Source organism: Microchirus variegatus (assembly GCF_963457635.1).
Source record: "Microchirus variegatus genome assembly, chromosome: 12".
In the NCBI taxonomy this organism is placed as follows: Eukaryota; Metazoa; Chordata; class Actinopteri; order Pleuronectiformes; family Soleidae; genus Microchirus; species Microchirus variegatus.
This window is the reverse complement of record NC_139813.1, coordinates 26,450,776-26,470,629: the sequence shown is the minus strand read 5'-3', so window position 1 is coordinate 26,470,629 and position 19,854 is coordinate 26,450,776. Positions and strand designations below refer to the sequence as shown.

The window sequence follows — 19,854 nt, the reverse complement described above, 5'->3', positions numbered from 1 at the left end:
TCTCAAACACTGAAGTGAAGACATCGCTGCTTCGTTCGAAATATCGCAATATTTGACCTGCGATTCACGAGCAAACCACCGCTGTCCACACGGAGCTAACGCTGCTAGCTCTTTGTTAGCCGGTAACCGGACGTGACACTACTTCCGGTTACCAGCGGAACTACGACTAAAACATAAATAGCACGAAAACGTCTATTATATTTAAAAGTTTAAAAACGAGTCGAATGAAAGATATAAGACCGATTTGTGGCAAAAGAGTTAAGAAAAGTTTAGCAAGAACCCGACGTCAGCGGCTCTTATTTTGAAAAGCAGATATAAAGGAAGTGTTGTAACTGTGTACACTCGAATGTTCCAAAGAAATAGAAATATTACTGGTAAGTTTCATGTGGATCAAACTATCTTTACAAACAGTTCTTAGAAGAATGAAAAATTACAGAATGACAACAATAATCCATGAATTCATTAAATAGGTGGTGAATAAAAATAAACATATAAAATGTATGTATATCAGGGACGGGACGATACCACTTTTTTGTTTTCCAGTACTGATATCAAAACTCAGGTATCTACGTGTACCGATATTATTCCGAGAGTCATTTTAGGCAATTTATGAACGTATGAACCTGAACACAACACATTTGTGCTCGTTTACGTGTTCTGGCAAAAGGTTTAAGCCAAAGTGGTAAAAAGCTGTCGTCAGTGGCTCTTGGTTTCGACAATAAAAACTGAGGTTATTTTTCTACTCCATATTTCAGCCTGATTGTAAGCGACACCGCTGAATCCAAAATACTTTTAAAAATCACAGCAGTCAGTAACTTTACTACAGGTTTAAGGTGTAAAAAAAAACATAAGATTTGAAAATCATCTGGATGGAAAAAAAACAAAGTGGAAAAAGTCCTGTATGAGCCAAACTGTTTTTATTAAAACATTGAGGTTTCACAGAAGGATCTCCACCTCTTTCTTTGGTGCTTTACTGCCACCTCCTGGCCTGAAGACAGAACTGCACATAGTTAAAATCCCCACGATTTTTTGTTCCTTTCCTCTAAAAAATCATATTTATTATTACACTACTTTACTATTCAATGATTTTCAAATGTGTATCATTTCAATTCTTACTATTATAATAAATAAAACTTCAACTGGAAGCCACCGATAAACAGCACAAAAATTTAAATGTCCAAATAGATAGCTCGACTTTATAAAAGTAAAATAAATATTTGATGACAAAGCATTAGAGACTTTAAACAATGCATTCAGTGATGCTTCCAAATCATATTATATTGTGAGGAAATGTACATAAAACATACACAAATTCAGTCTCTTTCTGACAAAATAAGAATCATGAGATCTAACCCTTCACTCAGCAGTTTCTGTGTGGTTTTGTTGATGAAACTCTGCAAATAAATGCTCTGCCTCATAACGGAAACACAAAACACTGTGTTCCTAACTGATAAACACTGGAGTGTGTTAACATGAGGTGTCACATGACCAAAGTTTGAAATTGCTCCTCATGTCCTCGTGTGTGAGTTCGTCTCACAAATGCGTTGAGTCTTACAAATGCTGCACATATAAGACTTTTTCACCTGTGGGATTTGAATTTGTGGATTTGCAAATTTCGACTATGATGAAAACGCTGTCCACGCGTTTCACAAGGATACGGCTTCTCACCTGTGTGAATTCTCGTATGTCGAATCAAGTTGCTTTTGTGCCTGAAGCATTGCTTGCAAATGTTGCACACATAGGGCTTCTCACCCGTATGAATGCTTTTGTGTTTGTATAATGTCGAGCGCTCTGCAAAACACCGTCCACATGTGTCACAAGAGTATGGCCTTTCACCTGTGTGAGTTCTTTTGTGATCCATCAAATGCGAATTTCTTTGAAAACACCGTCCACACGTCTCACAAGAATATGGCCTCTCACCTGTGTGAGTTCTCATGTGGTACTTCAAGCTACATTTATGCGCAAAGCATTTGTTACAAATGTCGCACATGTAGGGCTTTTCACCTGTGACATTCCCCATGTTTCCTGTCTGATCTTGACTCTCAGCTACAGCAGAGAGGAGCTGGTGGTCAGTGTCTGCTTCTGGTTCCATGTGATCACTTTCTTCATTATCAGGAGTCAACATAAAGGTATCAGCCTCCTGCTTCAGTTCAAGCTGCTCCTGCTCCTGACTGCTGCAGATTTCCTCCTCTTCCTCTTTAATCTGTAGAGACTCTGGTTCCTCTTGGTCCAGACTGGAGTTCCTCTCCTGGTTCCAGAGCTGCTGCTCAGTGAGAACCTCCTCCTCCTCCTCCTCCTCCTCCTCCTCATTATAGACGTGCTGCTGTGGAAGCTCTGCAGACACAAGGAACAACTGTCAGAGCGCTGATAAATTAACATGTAATTTGCGATATTAATAACTTTAATGTTTATCTTAATGCGTTTATGTAAATATAAATATACAGTATACTGTGCACCAGTGCAACTTTAATTTCAATCTAAAACTCCAAGTTCAAATAAATACAATATTAACAATGTATAACTTTGACTTTACATTAGAAACAAAAATAATGGGGTCGGGCATGTGATGTCATTACTTGGCATTGCCGCCATGTTGGCTTCCTTTAATTCACTACTACTACTTGGAGGACGGAGATACTGTGTTGTTTGCGTAAATAGTCTGTTTATTGTCAGCAATAACGAAAACAAATGAACAGCTGGTTCTGTTGCCGTCTGCTGCTCTCGCTCTCTCACCACACATCATATCCACAGTCTTATAAATTCTTTCAATACTATAAATAAATAGGTATTTATACAATATATGATATATGTATTGTGTGTATATATATATAATACTTGTGGGACTGTTACAGTGTTAGGAGATTTGACAGCCATAACTGACAGCTGCTGTGCAGAGGCATCTTGTTTCAGCAAATAACCTCAGGTGTGCCAGTTTTCTCCACATACCGGTCGCTGGCTTCCCTATTTAACGTATCCCGGTAAATTCAACATTCTTTTTGGGATTTTAACATCTTTTTTCTTTATTTTCTTTCTCCCAACTATGCTTCTTCTCCTCGTTCACTTGCGGTTTGTTTACATTCGCGGAGTCCCAGAATGCAACGCGGTGCCCGAGCCCTACTGTAAATACGTCATGTCTTTAACACACAAACCACATTTTTGAATTCTAAATGATTCATTTCTCGGCTAAAATTATATCTAAACTGTCTTCCACGACATCAGATTGTTTTTATTTTTACGTTTTTTCATGCGTTTTCCTCTGCCGATGTGTTCCGGTGAAATGCATTCTGGGATACATGGATGTTTCTTTTCCCGAGTGCACTCAAATAAGTCGAACATGTCTGCGGAACGAAACACGACTCTTGTGGAAAAAGAGTGAACTTTAGCACGATAACGTGTTTCTAAAGATCAGTGTGCTTGTACAAACCTATCCGCTGTAACTGTAGCCGAGGTTTACACACGATCTCCAACAGTCTGCGCTGACGATTCACCTCCTCCTCGTACTCGACGACGATTCTTTCTACGTGTGTGAAGATTTCTTCCGCAGCAGCAGTTAGTCGACCGCTGATTAAATCTCTCAAACACTGAAGTGAAGACATCGCTGCTTCGTTACGGAAAAAAAGTGGAGTATTTAACCGCGACACGTTTAAAAAACACACCGTAATGTCTTTTGTGTTTTCGTAGCAACAGACCGAGCTAACAGCGCTAGCTCGACGCGCCGTTTCCGTTTCCTGTTCTTTGAGTTTAAACTGGCCAAACTACCGCCACCTCGTGGTGTGGAAGATGGAACTGCAGCACCTTCACGAGTTCTTACAATAATGAAAAATGACAGAATGGCTTCAAAAGTCCATTCATTTATTAAACCGGTGATGAATAACAATGGCAAACAATATTTGCTACAATAACTTTACATTTATTTGCTAAAAAAAAAAAAAAGTACAAACTCAAAACTTTCCAGGACTTTACAGCAGGGTTGACAAACTCATTTTCACTGAGGGCCAGAGCAGCATAATGGTTACCCTCAAAGGGCCAGATGTAACTGTCATACAGAATAAATTTAACTAAATATAATGTAAAATAAAGGTAACTACTCCGTATAATATTGCTAAATAACTTTCTGCACAATGATACACTGCAATCTAGTGGCGGTGCCGTCACTTTGTGGGTAACACAATCACAATGCATTGTGGGAAATGTAGTTTATAGTCAACGCACGACTTAAAGCAGCATAGAGCAATTTTTAAACAGGTTTTTAAGAACAATTAATCACTCGCAGGCCACATAAAATGATGTGGTTTAAATGATCAGGACAGTCATCATATAAGGATTATTAATATACACAAATACTGTAACTTCTTCTCATGGACGTCAGAAGCATATGGCTTCTCGTCACTTGTGAGTTCCAGTGTGGTACATCAAGGATCGTTTATGTGCAAAAGGTGTGTTACAAACTTTGCAAACATAGGTTTTTTTTTTCACCTGTGAGTTCTCATGTGGAGTATCCAGGTATCCTTACGCGCAAAACACTTCTTACAAATATCGCAAACATGGGGCTTTTCACCCGTGTGAGTTCTTGTGTGGTACACCAAGGTTCGTCTTTGCGAAAAACACTTGTCGCAGATGTTACAAACATGGGGCTTCTCACCGGTGTGTGTTCTTATGTGGGTCACCAAGTTTCGTCTGTGCACAAAACCTTTCTTACAGATGTTGCAAACATGGGGTTTTTCACCGGTGTGAATTTTCCTGTGTTTTGTCAAGGAAACTTTATTCCCAAAACATTTCTTACAAATGTTGCAAACATGGGGCTTCTCACCTGTGTGAGTTTTCCTGCTGCTTGTTGGGGAATCTTTATTCGCAAAACCTTTCTTATAAATGTCGGAAACATAGGGCTTCTCACTTGTGAGAGTTTTTCTGCGTCTTCTCAAATTTACCGAAAATTGAAAGGACTTTCGACGTGTTTCACAACAACGTGGCCTCTCGACCGCGTGAATTCTCATGTGGTACTTCAAGCTACGTTTATGCACGTAGCATTTCTTACAAATGTTGCACCTATGGGGCTTTTCGCCTATAATATTCGTCTGATCTCGACTCTCAGCTACAGCAGAGAGGAGCTGGTGGTCAGTGTCTGGTTCTGGTTCATCAGGAGTCAACATAAAGGCATCAGCCTCCTGCTCCTCACTGGAGCAGATTTCCTCCTCTTCTTCTTCTTTCTGCGGAGACTCTGGTTCCTCTTGGTCCAGACTGGAGTTCCTCTCCTGGTTCCAGAGCTGCTGCTCACTGAGAACCTCCTCCTCCTCATCATCATGAAGAACATCTTTCTGCAGAAGCTCTGCAGGCACAAATGAATATGTAAGGACATTGATAAGAGAACTAAATAAAGTGACGATATCATCATGTTATTCTTAGCCCATGGATGAGGTTTAACCTTCAAACCCAGATTCCAATGAAGTTGGGCCGTTGTGTAAAGCATGAATAAAAACAGAATACAGGTTTTTATATACATATAGAGTATATATAGTATATATATATATACATATACAGTATTGTGCAAATGTTTTAGGCACGTTTAAGCTCTGTTGTTTTTTTCTGTCAAATTCTGTGATCACTGGAATGAAGTGATGCGACTCAATGCTGCTCTTATATATTAGCGAGCTGTCAATGAGTCTAACTCATGCAACATGTGTGTGCAATGCTCAAGCATGTCTTAATAAATAAACCTGGTGTAAGAGAGGTTTTTAAGAGCAGATATTTATTTTAACTGAAACAGTAGCCGGACAAACGCAGGATTTACCAGTATCATGAATGAAGGTTCCACTCCAGTTCTACTCCTCAGATCACCAGGAGATCATCAAAAAAATACACAGGATCCTCCAGCAACTGACTCCTCAAATTCCCTGCCCTCTTCTCTCAATCATTCTCAAGCTTCCAACTGCCCTCTGTTGTTGACATTCCTGATCTAAAACATCTACATGTCACCTTGACCCGTTTCCTACTTCCTTAGTCACTGCCTGTCTCCTCTCCTTGTTACCTCTGATAACTGCCACCATTCACTCCTCCCTCACCTCTGGTTCTGTACTTAAGAAAGAAAGATTCTGGAGAAAGCAGTGGCTTCACAGATAAATGCACATCTCCATAACAATGACCTTTACGAACAGTTCCAGTCTGGATTCCTGCCCACGTCACAGCACAGAATCCTTTGATGATTCAGTCTGAAAAACCTGTGTGTAAACGTCTGTAGAACTGCTCTGATTCTCTTTTCACCAGAAAACAAACTTTACAGGAAAACGCTCTCAGTGCGTGTTGAGAAAAGCGCGTTATATAATAGAGCTGAAACCATTAATCGGTTATTGACTGATTACTAAATGAATCGTTATATTTAGCTATTTTTTTCATGATTAAAACAATATTTCTGGTTGTTTCAGCTTCTTAAATTTGATATTAATAAGTCAAGTCAAGTTTATTTATGAAGCACATAAAGGAATAGTAAGAGCTCAATTAAAAAAAAAAAAAAAAAATAGAATAAAAACGAATTAAAAAGTTAAACAATTAAAAATAAATAAAGAACAAAGAAATCATTAAAACTGATCTACTTTTTTTTTTTTTAATTTTCTGACATTTTATGGACCAAACGATTAATCAGTTAATCGAGAAACTAATCGGCTGATTATTATGGATAACGATCGTTAGTTTCCGCTCTATTACGAAATTAACTTTGATATTATTACGCTCGTTTCGGGCATTTCCGGTGAAACCGGAAGTTTATTTTGAAAAGCCCCCAGATCCGTCGAGAGGAAAACAACAAAGACAGAAGAACAAAGACACACAATAATAACAATAATAATCCTCATTATTCCGTGAAGTGTCTTAGATGAACACATTAACACAGCGAAATTCCACCTCAAATGCTCAAGGCCCATTCCGCCACACCAAAGAGCACAAGGTTCCCCAGGATGTGAGGAGTCCTGGTGCTTACGCACCACATGGCTACAAGGTTCCTCAGGATGAAGGGGAGGCGAGGTGCACATGGTTACAAGGGAAGTCTGCAGGACTGACTGGACATTGCTATGTATGGGCCTCAGTTAGCCAGCACAGGGATGCAAAGGTTAACATGTGTTTTGTTTATGCCGTGAAGGGGCAACTATGCGTGACTAAAGATAGAAGACCTTATAAGGGCAGGAGGTGATGTATAGTAGGATGGCTAAATGTCCTATAAAATGTATAGTCTTGCCGACTGTTGGGCAGTGCTTCTGGAGAATTCGGCTGAAGCGCTCCCAAGCAACTGCAGTGCTCGGAAATGACACTTGACTTGTTACAAAATAAAGATCTCTTTGTTTGGTGAAGTCTTGTGTCACGGAGTCTCATTCTACATCATCATCTCATCACCTGTTGTTCTCAAGAACAGGGAAGCCTGACGAAACTACATCCGCTTGTACTCACCTATCCGCTGTAACTTGACTTTAGGGTTATAAACGACCTCCAACAGTTTGCGCTGACGAATCATCTCCTCCTCGTACACGACGATAATTCTTTCTACGTGTGTGAATATGTCTTCAGCAGCAGCAGTTAGTCGCCCGAGGATCAACTCTCTCAAATACGGAAGTGAAGACATCGCGGTTTCGTCCATAATAACCGGAATATTTGACCTGCGACACACGAAGAAAACCGAAACTTTCTCCTTTTATCGAAGTAGGTCTAACTGCAGACCGCAGACCTCACGCCAGACCATTACAGGCACTCCCCTTACACGCAGACACGCCTCCTCAACACTGATTGGCTGAGAGATCACGTCTGACGTGATGACGTTTACTTTTGTTGAAACTTTATTTATACACGCGTATCTCATACAAACTCATTGACAGACTTCTTTTACCACGGTGTGCGACAATAATAGAGACGAATAAAAAACTCGTTGACATTTATGAACACAGAAGTGTACTTTGTATGCAATTTATGATGAATTAAAGCCACTTTGTAAACTATTAAATAATATAGCCAAACTGCTAAAATATATAAATGCAGATTATACACATAATTATCACGTTTATGATATAATGATCATGTAGCGCCAGTTGAAAAATGATGAAGCTTTACTGGTGATGGTCTGAAGTGTTTTATTGTTTCCTTAATTCCTTTTGACCTTGTCTTTATAATTCGATCAACAACAACACCAACATCGTAAGAGCTAGAACAGAGACAAATACAAAGGCATTAGTGTTTACATCATCACTGAAACACTGCACAGAAAGTTGTATAACTTTCAAATCCATGTAATGAATACAAGGAATTAGTGATATATTATTTTTATTTGTTTAAAGGTCCCCTATTGTGCAAAAATCAACTTTAACCTTAACCTTTTAGTACTTATATTTGGGACTCAGTGGGCCATACCAGTCCCCAAAATGTGAAAAAAATAAGACTCAGTCATGTTTTAGTGGTTCCACTTTGTGTAAGTATAGGCGGTAAAACACGCGATGTTTTAACCTCCCTCGGAATGACGACATAGCGACACATTTCACCGTGAATGAAACAAGGTGTTATCTCACTGATAAGACAAAATGGTACAACAAAATAATGAAGTCACTCCCATACATTTGGGAATATACACTGCTGTGAAAGTTGGTTTAACAGTTTTCTAAATTATCTGACTTACCTCGAGTCAAACTGAGTTCCACGTTTGTACATCTCCGCGGGTGTTGGAGTCACCGTGGATGCCGTCTTGCAGCAGGTAATAAGGTGCCGGACAACTGACTCTTTTCTTATAAGGACTTTTGTGCAAAAGACACAGTGATAATGGCCACTTTGCACACAGCCAAGTTGGCACTTGTAGACGATATATCCTAAAAGACAGTTAGGAAAAGTGATTCAGAAGTTTAAAGAAACAAACAAAATCTTCTTTTTTTTTAAACTCTGTCTGAGAGGCAAATTGTTACATTACATTGTTACATCAAGCTAAAGCAGAAAGATGTCAGTGGAGTCTGGAGAGGCCTGAAATCCATCTCTGGACACAAGAAGCTGGACTGGCTGTCTGGGACCAGAGGTGGGCCAACGACCTAAACTGATTCTTCAAAAGGATTGATCAGCCTCACACCCTCCCCACCCTCCCCCGACCCAGTCAACCCGGCTGCAACCCCTTTCATCTGCATCTCCAGTACACTGACCGACCATCAGCCCCCTCCTTTCACTTCCCAGTTCACCTCCCACAACCTCGACACCTCTCATCTCATCTCACAAACCCCCTGACTCTCTTATCTTATCTTCTTGATGAAGAGGTTCAAAGAACAATCATTATCATCAGGGGCATCTATGAAAATGCAGGAAACTTCCTCTGAAATCTAAAATCTCAATAATAGTTAAGACTAGAGTGGTGATAGTCGACGACTACTAATGCTCCGCGCTGAGTCCATGCGCCCACATTTTTATGCCAATTTTAAAGCAAAATTTGCATAGGCAACGAAGGCCACTTTGGACATGTGGTGTGCAGCGGTGACCTTGGAAAGTAGGTCAAGGTCACCGATCTTCAAACTTGTTCAAGATACTTGTAAGAGGCATCCACAGTGCCAGTTTGGCAGCGATACAATAAATATTTGTCAAGCTATCGCTTTGACAAGGTTGAAAAGTGCCGGTTTTTGGCTATTTTTCAAGTTTCAAGTGCAGCTGTGACCTTGAAAAGTAGGTCAAGGTCACCGATCTTCGAACTTGTCCAAGATGCTTGTAAGAGGCATGGACAGTGCCAGTTTGACATCAATATGTTGAATATTTGTCATGTTATCGCGTTGACAAGCTCGTAAAGTTCCGTTTACACATTTCTCACATTTCCCCGCAAAAAAAAAAAGCGTAAAAATTCAGAAAAAAAGGTTTTTGGACAAAACGAAAAGAACGCCTGGAGATATTCACCCACTTAACAATCCTGCAAAATGTGAAGGACGTACGCGCACAGGAAGGTGTTCATTTTTGACAGAACGGTGCAAACGCTATTTGCTCCACGTCGCTCGTCGAGCGCGGAGCATAAAAAAAAGTTAACAGCAACAGATTCCAAATGTCACTCCTGGAATCATCTCCACAACTTTTACCTGCCGAATTGAAGATGACATAACGAGGGAAAAGCCCACACCTGTCCATGAAATAGCTTTTCAGTCAGTCGTCCCATTACTTTTGGACCCCTAAAAAGTGGAAGGAACGTAACATAAAAAGTGTTGTATTTCCTACAGCGATTTGGATGTAAATACCCTCAAATTCAAGCTGAAAGTGTGCCGTTAAAGCACACCTTGTTCGTTTCATTTCAAATCCATTCTAGTGGTGTAGGCAAAGGCAAAAAATTACAATTGTGTCCATGTCCCAATATTTATGGACCAGACAAAAAATTAATCCAAAAAATAATTATTCAGAAAAACCAGAAACTTTATGAGAAATGTGAATAAATGAAGACAATGAGAGGGTTTTTCATTTACATTATTATTATTTTTATTAAATATTGTGTCAAGGTAAACAAGGGTTAACAAGGTCAGGGAAAAACTTCCTGTTGTCTGAAAAAACAAAACTAATAAATACAAATGATATTACTGCGTCTGTGTTGATGATGTTGACGATGCCACGTCATGGAGTTCATTTCAGATCAAGGCAGCACACTTAAAAAACGTGGATTTGATTTTATATAATCAACTATTACAGTGGAAAACATGCATTTCATTTTACTCGAATCGCGACTGTGAAACGTGTTTATTGTTCGGCGTTGCGGCAAAAGGTTTACTCAAAAGTCATAAAAAGCAGACATCAGTGGCTCTTATTTTGAAAGCAAAATCAAATTCAAAACTTATTTGACTTTGACAACCACTTTAAATGTTTGAAAGAAATACAGTTTCCAGGACAATTGATGAAAATAAAAATAGACTAATTTCACAAAAATCAAAGACGCCTACTTTTACCTACAGAAGTGAACAAAAACCCACTGTCATGGTCGAAATAATTAAATTCATTTTCACCAGTAATTTATCACCAACAGTATTTATACTAATGGCTTCCATGAAGTTTACACAAGTGACTACAATGTGCTCAAAATCTATTTTGAACTGAGTTTACGTTTCAGATTTGCAGTTTCTTTCTCCTCCGATAATTTGCCAACGTATTGTTGGCAGATGTCAAATAAATGACTTCTCACTTGTGTGAATTATTTTGTGACTTCAAATACGCCAAAAGTCCACGTTATACAAGAAAATCGCTTCTCACTCGTGTGACCTTTTGTGTTTTAGAAAATTTGATTGATATCGGAAATACTTTCCACAGGTTTGACAACAATATGGCTTCTCACCCGTGTGAATTCTCATGTGTTTATTCAAGTCACTTTTCTCCCTAAAGCATTTCTTACAAATGCTGCAAACATGGGGTTTTTCACCTGTGTGAATTCTCACGTGTTTAATCATGGCGCTTTTATCCGCAAAGCCTTTCTTACAAATGTTGCAAACGTGGGGCTTTTCACCGGTGTGAGTTCTTATGTGGATTACCAAATGAGAACTGCATTGAAAACCCTTTCCACACGTTTCACAGAAATAAGGCTTTTCACCTGTGTGAGTCCTTCTGTGGGTTACCAAATAAGAACCGTGTCGAAAACGCTTCCCACACGTTTCACAGGAATAAGGCTTTTCACCTGTGTGAGTTCTATTGTGGATTGTCAAATGAGAACTTTGTCCAAAACCCTTTCCACACACTTCACAACTATATGGCTTCTCACCCGTGTGAGTGTTCATGTGTTTAATCATGTTGCTTTTATGCGCAAAGCATTTCTTACAAACGTTGCAAACATAGGGCTTCTCATCTATGTGAATTCTTCTGTGCCGTTTCAATTGGGAAACTTGTACAAAACGGTTTCCACACATTTCACAAGTATAGGGCTTCTCACCCATGTGAATTCTTCTGTGCTGATTCAAACTCGAAATTCTTGGAAAACGCTTTCCACACGTTTCACAAGAATGTGGCCTTTCACCCGTGTGAGTTATCATGTGTCTCATCAAGGTACTTTTTTCCGCAAAGCATTTCTTACAAACGTTGCAAACATGGGGCTTCTCACCCATGTGAGATAAGCTGTGCCGTTTCAAATGGGAAACTTCTGGAAAAAGCTTTCCACAAGTTTCACAGGGATATGGCCTCTCACTCATGTGAGTTGTCATGTGGTACTTCAAGCCATATTTAGACGTAAAGCATTTCTTACAAATGTTGCATGTATGGGTCTTTTTACCTGTAATATTCCTCATGTTTCCTGTCTGATCTTGACTCTCAGCTACAGCAGAGAGGAGCTGGTGGTCAGTGTCTGGTTCTGGTTTCATGTGATCACTTTTTTCATTATCAGGAGTCAACATAAAGGTATCAGCCTCCTGCTTCAGTTCAAGCTGCTCTTGCTTCAGTTCAAGCTGCTCCTGCTTCTGACTGGTGCAGATTTCCTCCTCTTCCTCTTTAATCTGTAGAGACTCTGGTTCCTCTTGGTCCAGACTGGAGTTCTTCTGATGGTTCCAGAGCTGCTGCTCAGTGAGAACCTCCTCCTCCTCCAGAACATTCTGTTGTGGAAGCTCTGCAGACACATTGGAATGGGTTATGACTGTCATAATGGCTTAATGATTAAACTTAAGTTCATTTTCCTCCAGGATATTTCGGATGTTTTTTTAAACGCAACAGTTTTTCAATAATCCCAGGAGTCAGTTTGTTATATTCAGGTTTAACAAGTATAAATGTCAGGTTTGTAAGTCAAGCTCAGACTGTTGTTATCTGGAGGGAAAGACAACAGTGTTGGCACTGCCCTGGCCCTTCTCATGACGACTACAACCCACTAAATGCAGTCACTAAATGGTGGAGTAGTGGCAGAAGGTCAGGTAGGCCACAGTTCTGTGACTGAGCGTGTTGTTTGTCATCTACAACAACACAACAAATCTAGTCTGGCAATAAATATATTATTTATTAACAACATAATGTATTGTGTTTTTATTATATTATCAGTAAGTAACAACTCAAAATGTAAAAAAGATTTTCGGGAAGATTCTCAACGGTTCAAAATGTTTTTTCGGGACGTTTCCGGGACGGTGGTGAAAAAAGTTAGTTTTAACCACTTCTTCCTGACCCTCTTTTTGGAGTCCCTGCTCGAAAATGACATGACAAAACTAAATAGAGTAAATCTCTGCAGTTACAAGCTTTATGTGAATTATCTTGATATCAAACTACAGATAACACTTGTGAGATTCCACCAGAGGTGTAAGTTTCACTGAAGATGCCACTGTGTCAGAGTAAATGTACATGGAACACAGCATAAATGAAGGATTTGTTTCCTCTCGCCTAAAAAAATATTGCATTTTAAAGCAAATATCACCTTTAAAATATGCAGTAGGAGCTTAAAAACACATGGAGGTCACGTAACAACATGTGGACATGAGCTGTGCAAAGTCTGATGCTGCTGAAGTGAAGCAGAGTGAAATTACAGAGGTTTTAGTAAAGAGATGTCTAGGCGTTCTCTCTTTTGGCACAGTTTGGCACCATCTGTGCCATTTGAGATTTCTTAGGTACCAAATTATTAAAAACCCATTCAATTTTATTTACATGTCACTACAGATCTAAAAAGAACTTGTTTTGAAAAAAAAGTATGATAACTCGCTGTAAATCGATGCTTCCTGTACGGTGCGTAATAACAACTCTGTGACTCTGCAGCGTCTTCAGTTACGCAGCGCCATAGCTCTGGCTTACCTTGGTCAATTAGGGTGATTGACAGCTCATTTTAAACCTCTACACCAATAGAATCAGACCCCGGTCTCCAAATGCGTGTGAATCACTTCATTCGCGAGTCAAAAGGACATAAATGCATATGACGCATTTAGGCGGACATTCGCCTTTCTCTAATCAGAACGATCTAATGTCGCTCTGTAATGATCAATCAGACCGGGATTTGTTCCCAAAGCATGCTGGGAAGTGTAGTTCTTCATTAGAAGTGGTTTTGTTCCTGTGGAAATAACTTGTTTTGATAAACAGCAAAGGTAAGACGACATTTCTGCTTGAAAGTAAGTTGTTGTTTTGCTCTTTTTTTGTGGCTGGATTCGTGAATCTTGGTCGTAGAGTGATACAAATTGTACCGCTGGAATCTGTGGTTTCTCGGCTGTCCAGCTGACACGTGTTTTTTTGTTTACATAATCACGCCGACGCTCCGATGCCGATTTTCAATGTGTTTGCTGTGACGTTTTTTTTTCCGCTCCTGCTGTTTGGTCCATCGGTGTTTTAACTGTGTTTCGTGAACATAAGAATGGTTTATATGAGCTTTTAGCTGAGTTTCTGACCTTTCTGTGGGTATGCAGCATGTCTGTGTTTGTTAAAGTTAGACATGGTTTAATGACTCTTTTGTCACTGCGTCTGACGCTGCCCCGTGAAGAAGAGGTTAATCCCTGCTAGACGAGAAAGATTTACACAATAAAAATGGTGCAGAAAAAGCAGGTCTTTTCCCTCGCAGCCATATCAGTTTGAAAACTGCATTCTGTCGTTGTCTTCTCAGTTTACAAGGCCAAATTAAAGAGAGCCAGAGCCGGGCGTAACTTTAAGCAAAGATGGCGGACACTGTGTTTACATTCTGGGAATGAAGTCTTGTTCCCCTATGGGTGAGTCTAAAATGTGCAGAACTCGTGTTGTAGTTCAAATCTTGAATTAATGGATAACCTCTAAGTACGTCATGTGACGCGATACTATTTTTTAGAAATCAGGGGAAAACTGAGGGAGGGAAGCAGACTTTGTTTAAAATAATACTGCTATACTAGCAATACAAAGCTACATGCTAATCAGTGAAGTATTAAGAACATTGAGATTTCACAGACCTGTCTGCTGTAACTTTACTTCAGGTTTCCAAAGCATCTTCATCAGTCTGCGCTGACGATCCTTCTCTTCTTTGGACTCAACGATAGTAATTTCTCCACGTTTGTTTCCTGTCTGATCTTGACTCTCAGCTACAGCAGAGAGGAGCTGGTGGTCAGTGTCTGGTTCTGGTTCCATGTGATCACTTTCTTCATTATCAGGAGTCAACATAAAGGTATCAGCCTCCTGCTTCAGTTCAAGCTGCTCCTGCTCCTGACTGATGCAGATTTCCTCCTCTTCCTCTTTAATCTGTAGAGACTCTGGTTCCTCTTGGTCCAGACTGGAGTTCCTCTCCTGGTTCCAGAGCTGCTGCTCACTGAGAACCTCCTCCTCCTCCTCCTTAGAGACATTCTGCTGTGGAAGCTCTGCAGACACAAAGAGAGAAAAAGGATATACAACAACTGTGAATGCAAAATACTTGTAAAAAAAACCTTGTGGCACGGACATTATAAGCTACGCTCGTCAGGAAAAGGATAAAGAACGGCATCGAGGACAATCGCCATTACGTTTCGTGGACAATTCCCTCATTGTGACATGCAGCCAACGAGGTATTTTATTGTTTGAATGTATATATTTATGTTCTGTTGTAGACTAAGCTACATGCTATGATGTGCTCAATGCGCTAATGTACCCAACAGTGTCACTTACATTGTTCTGTACAGTTTTCACAGTGTTGATGAAGAATAAGCGCTAGAGAAACAGACGAAGCAGCTTTGGTTGCATGAACAAAGTCAGTCCCTCCCTCGTAACCAGGTTGCTTCCATGCTTGCGATCAACATCATCTGCCTCGACGTGTGGAGATACACAGATACTCTGCAACAGTGGCCTATGATAACAAATCTAAACGTTCCAAAGACATAATTGAGGCAGTGACTCTTCACAGAACTTCAGTCAGTATAGTTCAGAAGTTTGGTTTTAAAAATCTCATCAACGTGATTGACATGTGTAACCCGGGTGAAAAAGCCCTTATTTTATTCCCTTTTCTAATAATGTGCGTCATTACGTCACACCGTTACGTCATCACGTTACGCCGTCATGTTGGCCGTCACGTGACGGAGCGTCGGCTGACGTATTATAGTGTGGCTTGTTGCCGGTAGTAGCAAGAGGAGCGCGCCGGGGAAAATGTTTGCTGCAGGTACGTCGTATCATTGGCACTTAATATCTCATCAAACCACTCTGCAACTAAGCGAAATTACTGTCGAAACATAGGAGCCGATTACCGGGGCCTATGAGTGTCTGAAACGGAGCCGTACGCTGATCGGATTGCGGGAATTGGTGAGTCGAACTAATAGTGTTTATGATTAGCTTTAGCCGCTACCTGTTGGTGCGGTTAATGCTGTAATCGTGCCTTTTTGGAATATGTTCTGCCTGACCTGAAAAAAGCACTTTAACGTCAGTCTTGTTGGAGGCATTACTGTGATTAATATTTTAATATAACAAATATCATAATAATTATTCACATGAATTTATATATTGTGACCTAAGATTTGTATTATCAATATTGATGTACTGTTATTAATTCAATGTATTTGGTGTTATTTGGTTGTAGTAATTTGAATAGTTAATCGGACCTGTTCTTTATACAGGCCAGGTTGATGGCGAGCTAGGATTCTAGCCTGGGCACAAAGCCTGAAGACTCTGCTGGGGAGAATCTACCGAATCTCCACTGCTCCCCACTGCTCTAGTCGGGCGGGTAGGAGGCTCTTTTTGCAGCCGCTCCTCTTCTTAAACCTTTGCCTTTAAAACTCATTAGTAGCAATATGTATAGACTGTTTTCCTTTTTTTTTTCATTTGTACACTCAAGTCATTGTATGGTGGTTATTCTTTGCCATTACAGGCGAAGTTTGAACTTTGTTCTTTGGATATTACGGGTTATATGTGCGCTGCAAAGAAATTGTTTAAAGATAAATTGATGAATTGTGCATATTGTATTTTCTATGAATGGCCATTCGTATCCGATTGTATTTATTGTTGTAAATATTCATTATGGTTATGGTTCACAATTATATGGTGTGATTTAACTTAAACTGTGTTCAGTGTCTCACTCTCCACTCCTAGAGTCTAACTTGGTCTTCTGATCCTAGCCCAAATACCTGTGCCGCTATCTAAACTAAATTTTGATAGGGTAATGTCCATGCTACACATGACCATTTTCCTCTGTGTGGTCTGACTGAGAACTGAAGTGATTCAAATAAGAGGAAAGTTAGTGAGTTTAGAATGTGAGTGTTAAAAATATCGATTTTTCATGATCGATATTGATCATGAAAAATGATCAATATCGATCAATATGGCCCTAAATAATGTATAGGCTTTATGTTTGTCGTCGTATTTAGCAGCACAATTGTTTTAAGAGCGACGAAGAAGGAGGCCTTTCAGAAACTGGTACCGAAATCGGAACAACTCTAGTATTTAGTGTCTATTTATGCATTTAGCTATGGTATATTGTACGTATTGTATATTTACAAAGTTTGTTGTAAAATACAGTTTGATATTATTATTATGAGTATTATTATTTTGGGCATTTCCTGTAAAAGCGGAAGTTTATTTTGAAAAGCCCCCGGATCCGTCGCGAGGAGAACACACGAAGGACAAAACGAGCGAACTTTACAACAAAACGCTCTCAGAACAAAGTGAAGTTTAAAGACAGAAAACACAGACGGAGACAAAGTGAGAGGAACATAACGACACACAATAATAATCCTCATTATTCCGCTTGTACTCACCTATCCGCTGTAACTTGACTTTAGGTTTATAAACGACCTCCAACAGTTTGCGCTGACGAATCATCTCCTCCTCGTACACGACGACGATTCTTTCTACGTGTGTGAATATGTCTTCAGCAGCAGCAGTTAGTCGCTCCTGGATTAAACCTCTCAAACGGAAGTGAAGACATCGCTGCTTCGTTCGAAAAAGCGCAATATTTGACCTGCGACACACGAACAAAACACCGCTGTCCACACGGAGCTAACGATGCTACAACGAGGACTTTGTGCCACAGTGACGCAACTTCCTGTTCGCGTTCATGTATTCTGGATAGAGCAGACAATTTAGTCATGGTGGTCACTCTGGGTACTGCAACAACAAAGTACTCCTATTTCCCCATTGAGCACAATAGTAAAAGAGACGCCTGTAAAAGTGTCCACAGGACACCTCGAGACATGGACACAGGCTTTTATAGATCTTTATATTCTATATTTTTAATTCATGTGTACGAGCACAGCTGTGCGCGGTCATGTGAAGTCTCGTGAGCGACGCTACCGTCAGTGAACTTTATGAGAAATATGAATAAATGACAATGAGGGGTCTTTTCGTTTATATATATATATATATATATATATATATGTATATATATATATATTGTGACAAGGTAACAAGGTTAACAAAGTAAGGGAAAAACTTCCTGGCAACACACATGGATTTTATTTGACATAATCAACAAATACAGAGGAAAATATAAAGTGACACAACTTCCTGTTTCCGGGAGTGAACTGATGACAAACACAAAAATAGCTCAAAAACATGCATTTCATTTTACTAGAATCACAATTGTTTTTATTGTTCAGCGTTACGGCAAAAGGTTTAAGCAAAAGTCATAAAAAGTAGACATCAGTGGCTCTTATTTTGAAAGCCAGTTTCAAAGGAAGTGGTGTTATTTGAAAAGGAAAAAAACACTTCAACGCCTAAGTTACAAGAATAAAGACTTTAAATCACAACAATAATCTTTAAATGAAAGTGTTATTTTGTAGCATCAGTTGTGTATTTAAAAAAAAAAAAAAAAAAGGGTTAAAAACATTTGCAGAAAATACAAACTCAAAACTTTAATTTACAGGAGTTTGACGCATACGATAGATCTTTGAAAGAAATACAGTTTCCAGGACAATTGATGAAAATAAAAAGACTAATTTCATTAAATCAAAGACGACTACTTTTACCTACAGAAGTAAACAAAAACAATTAATTCAATCAAAAAAAGTCAGATTCAAGAATGAGCTTAATATCACTGTTATGGTCGAGATAATGAAATTCATTTTCACCAGTAATTTATCACCAACAGTATTTATACTAATGGCTTCCATGAAGTTTACACAAGTGACTACAATGTACTCAACATCTATTTTGAACCGAGTTTACATTTTAGATTTGTATTTTCTTTCTCCTCCAATAATTTTCCAACGTATTGTTGGCAGATGTCAAATAAATGAGGCTCCATAACATTCTGAGACCATCCATATCAGTGGTATATGGCTTGTTCTCACCTGTGAGTCCTCATGTGGATCTTCACATTTCTTTTAAGCACAAAGCTTTTCTTACAAATGTTACAAATATGAGGCTTCTCGCCTGTGTGAATTTGTTCGTGTTTTGTCAAAACTGAACTTTGTTGAAAACACTTTCTACATTTCACAAGAAAATGGCCTGTCCCCTGTGTGAGTTCTCATGTGATTCATCAAGACATGTTTATACCCAAAGCATTTCTTACAAATGTTGCACATAAGGGACTTCTTCAATTGTGTGAATTATATTGTGACTTGTCAAATACGCCAATAGTCAAAAGCACTTTCCACGTTATACAAGAAAATCGCTTCTCACCCGTGTGACTTTTTGTGTCTTATCAAATTTGATTGATATCGAAAATACTTTCCACAGGTTTGACAACAATACGGCTTCTCACCCGTGTGAGTTCTCATGTGTTTAATCAAGTCACTTTTCACCACACAGCATTTCTTACAAATGCTGCAAACATGGGGCATTTCACCTGTGTGAGTTCTCATGTGTTTATTCATGGCACTTTTATGCTTAAAGCATTTCTTACAAACGTTGCAAACATGGGGCTTTTCACCCGTGTGAGTTCTCGTGTGTCTAATCAAGTCACTTTTTTGCACAAAGCATTTCTTACAAATGTCGCAAACATGGGGCTTTTCACCCGTGTGAGTTCTCATGTGGTTAATCAAGGTACTTTGTTGCACAAAGCATTTCTTACAAATGTTGCAA

The 19,854-nt window shown here is 39.4% G+C and overlaps 1 protein-coding gene across 1 annotated transcript; it reads right to left on the bottom strand.

Moving 5' to 3' along the window:
• Nucleotides 1-10,504: 10,504 nt before the first annotated feature.
• Nucleotides 10,505-15,368, bottom strand: LOC310934847 (uncharacterized protein; the record flags this gene model as incomplete). The annotated part of the gene is made up of 3 exons (XM_083898646.1): nucleotides 10,505-12,556; nucleotides 14,829-15,230; nucleotides 15,323-15,368. The coding sequence occupies 3 exons, from the start codon at nucleotides 15,366-15,368 to the stop codon at nucleotides 11,217-11,219; spliced, it is 1,788 nt and encodes a 595-aa protein (XP_083754772.1). The 3' UTR covers nucleotides 10,505-11,216.
• Between the last annotated feature and the right edge of the window lie 4,486 nt (nucleotides 15,369-19,854).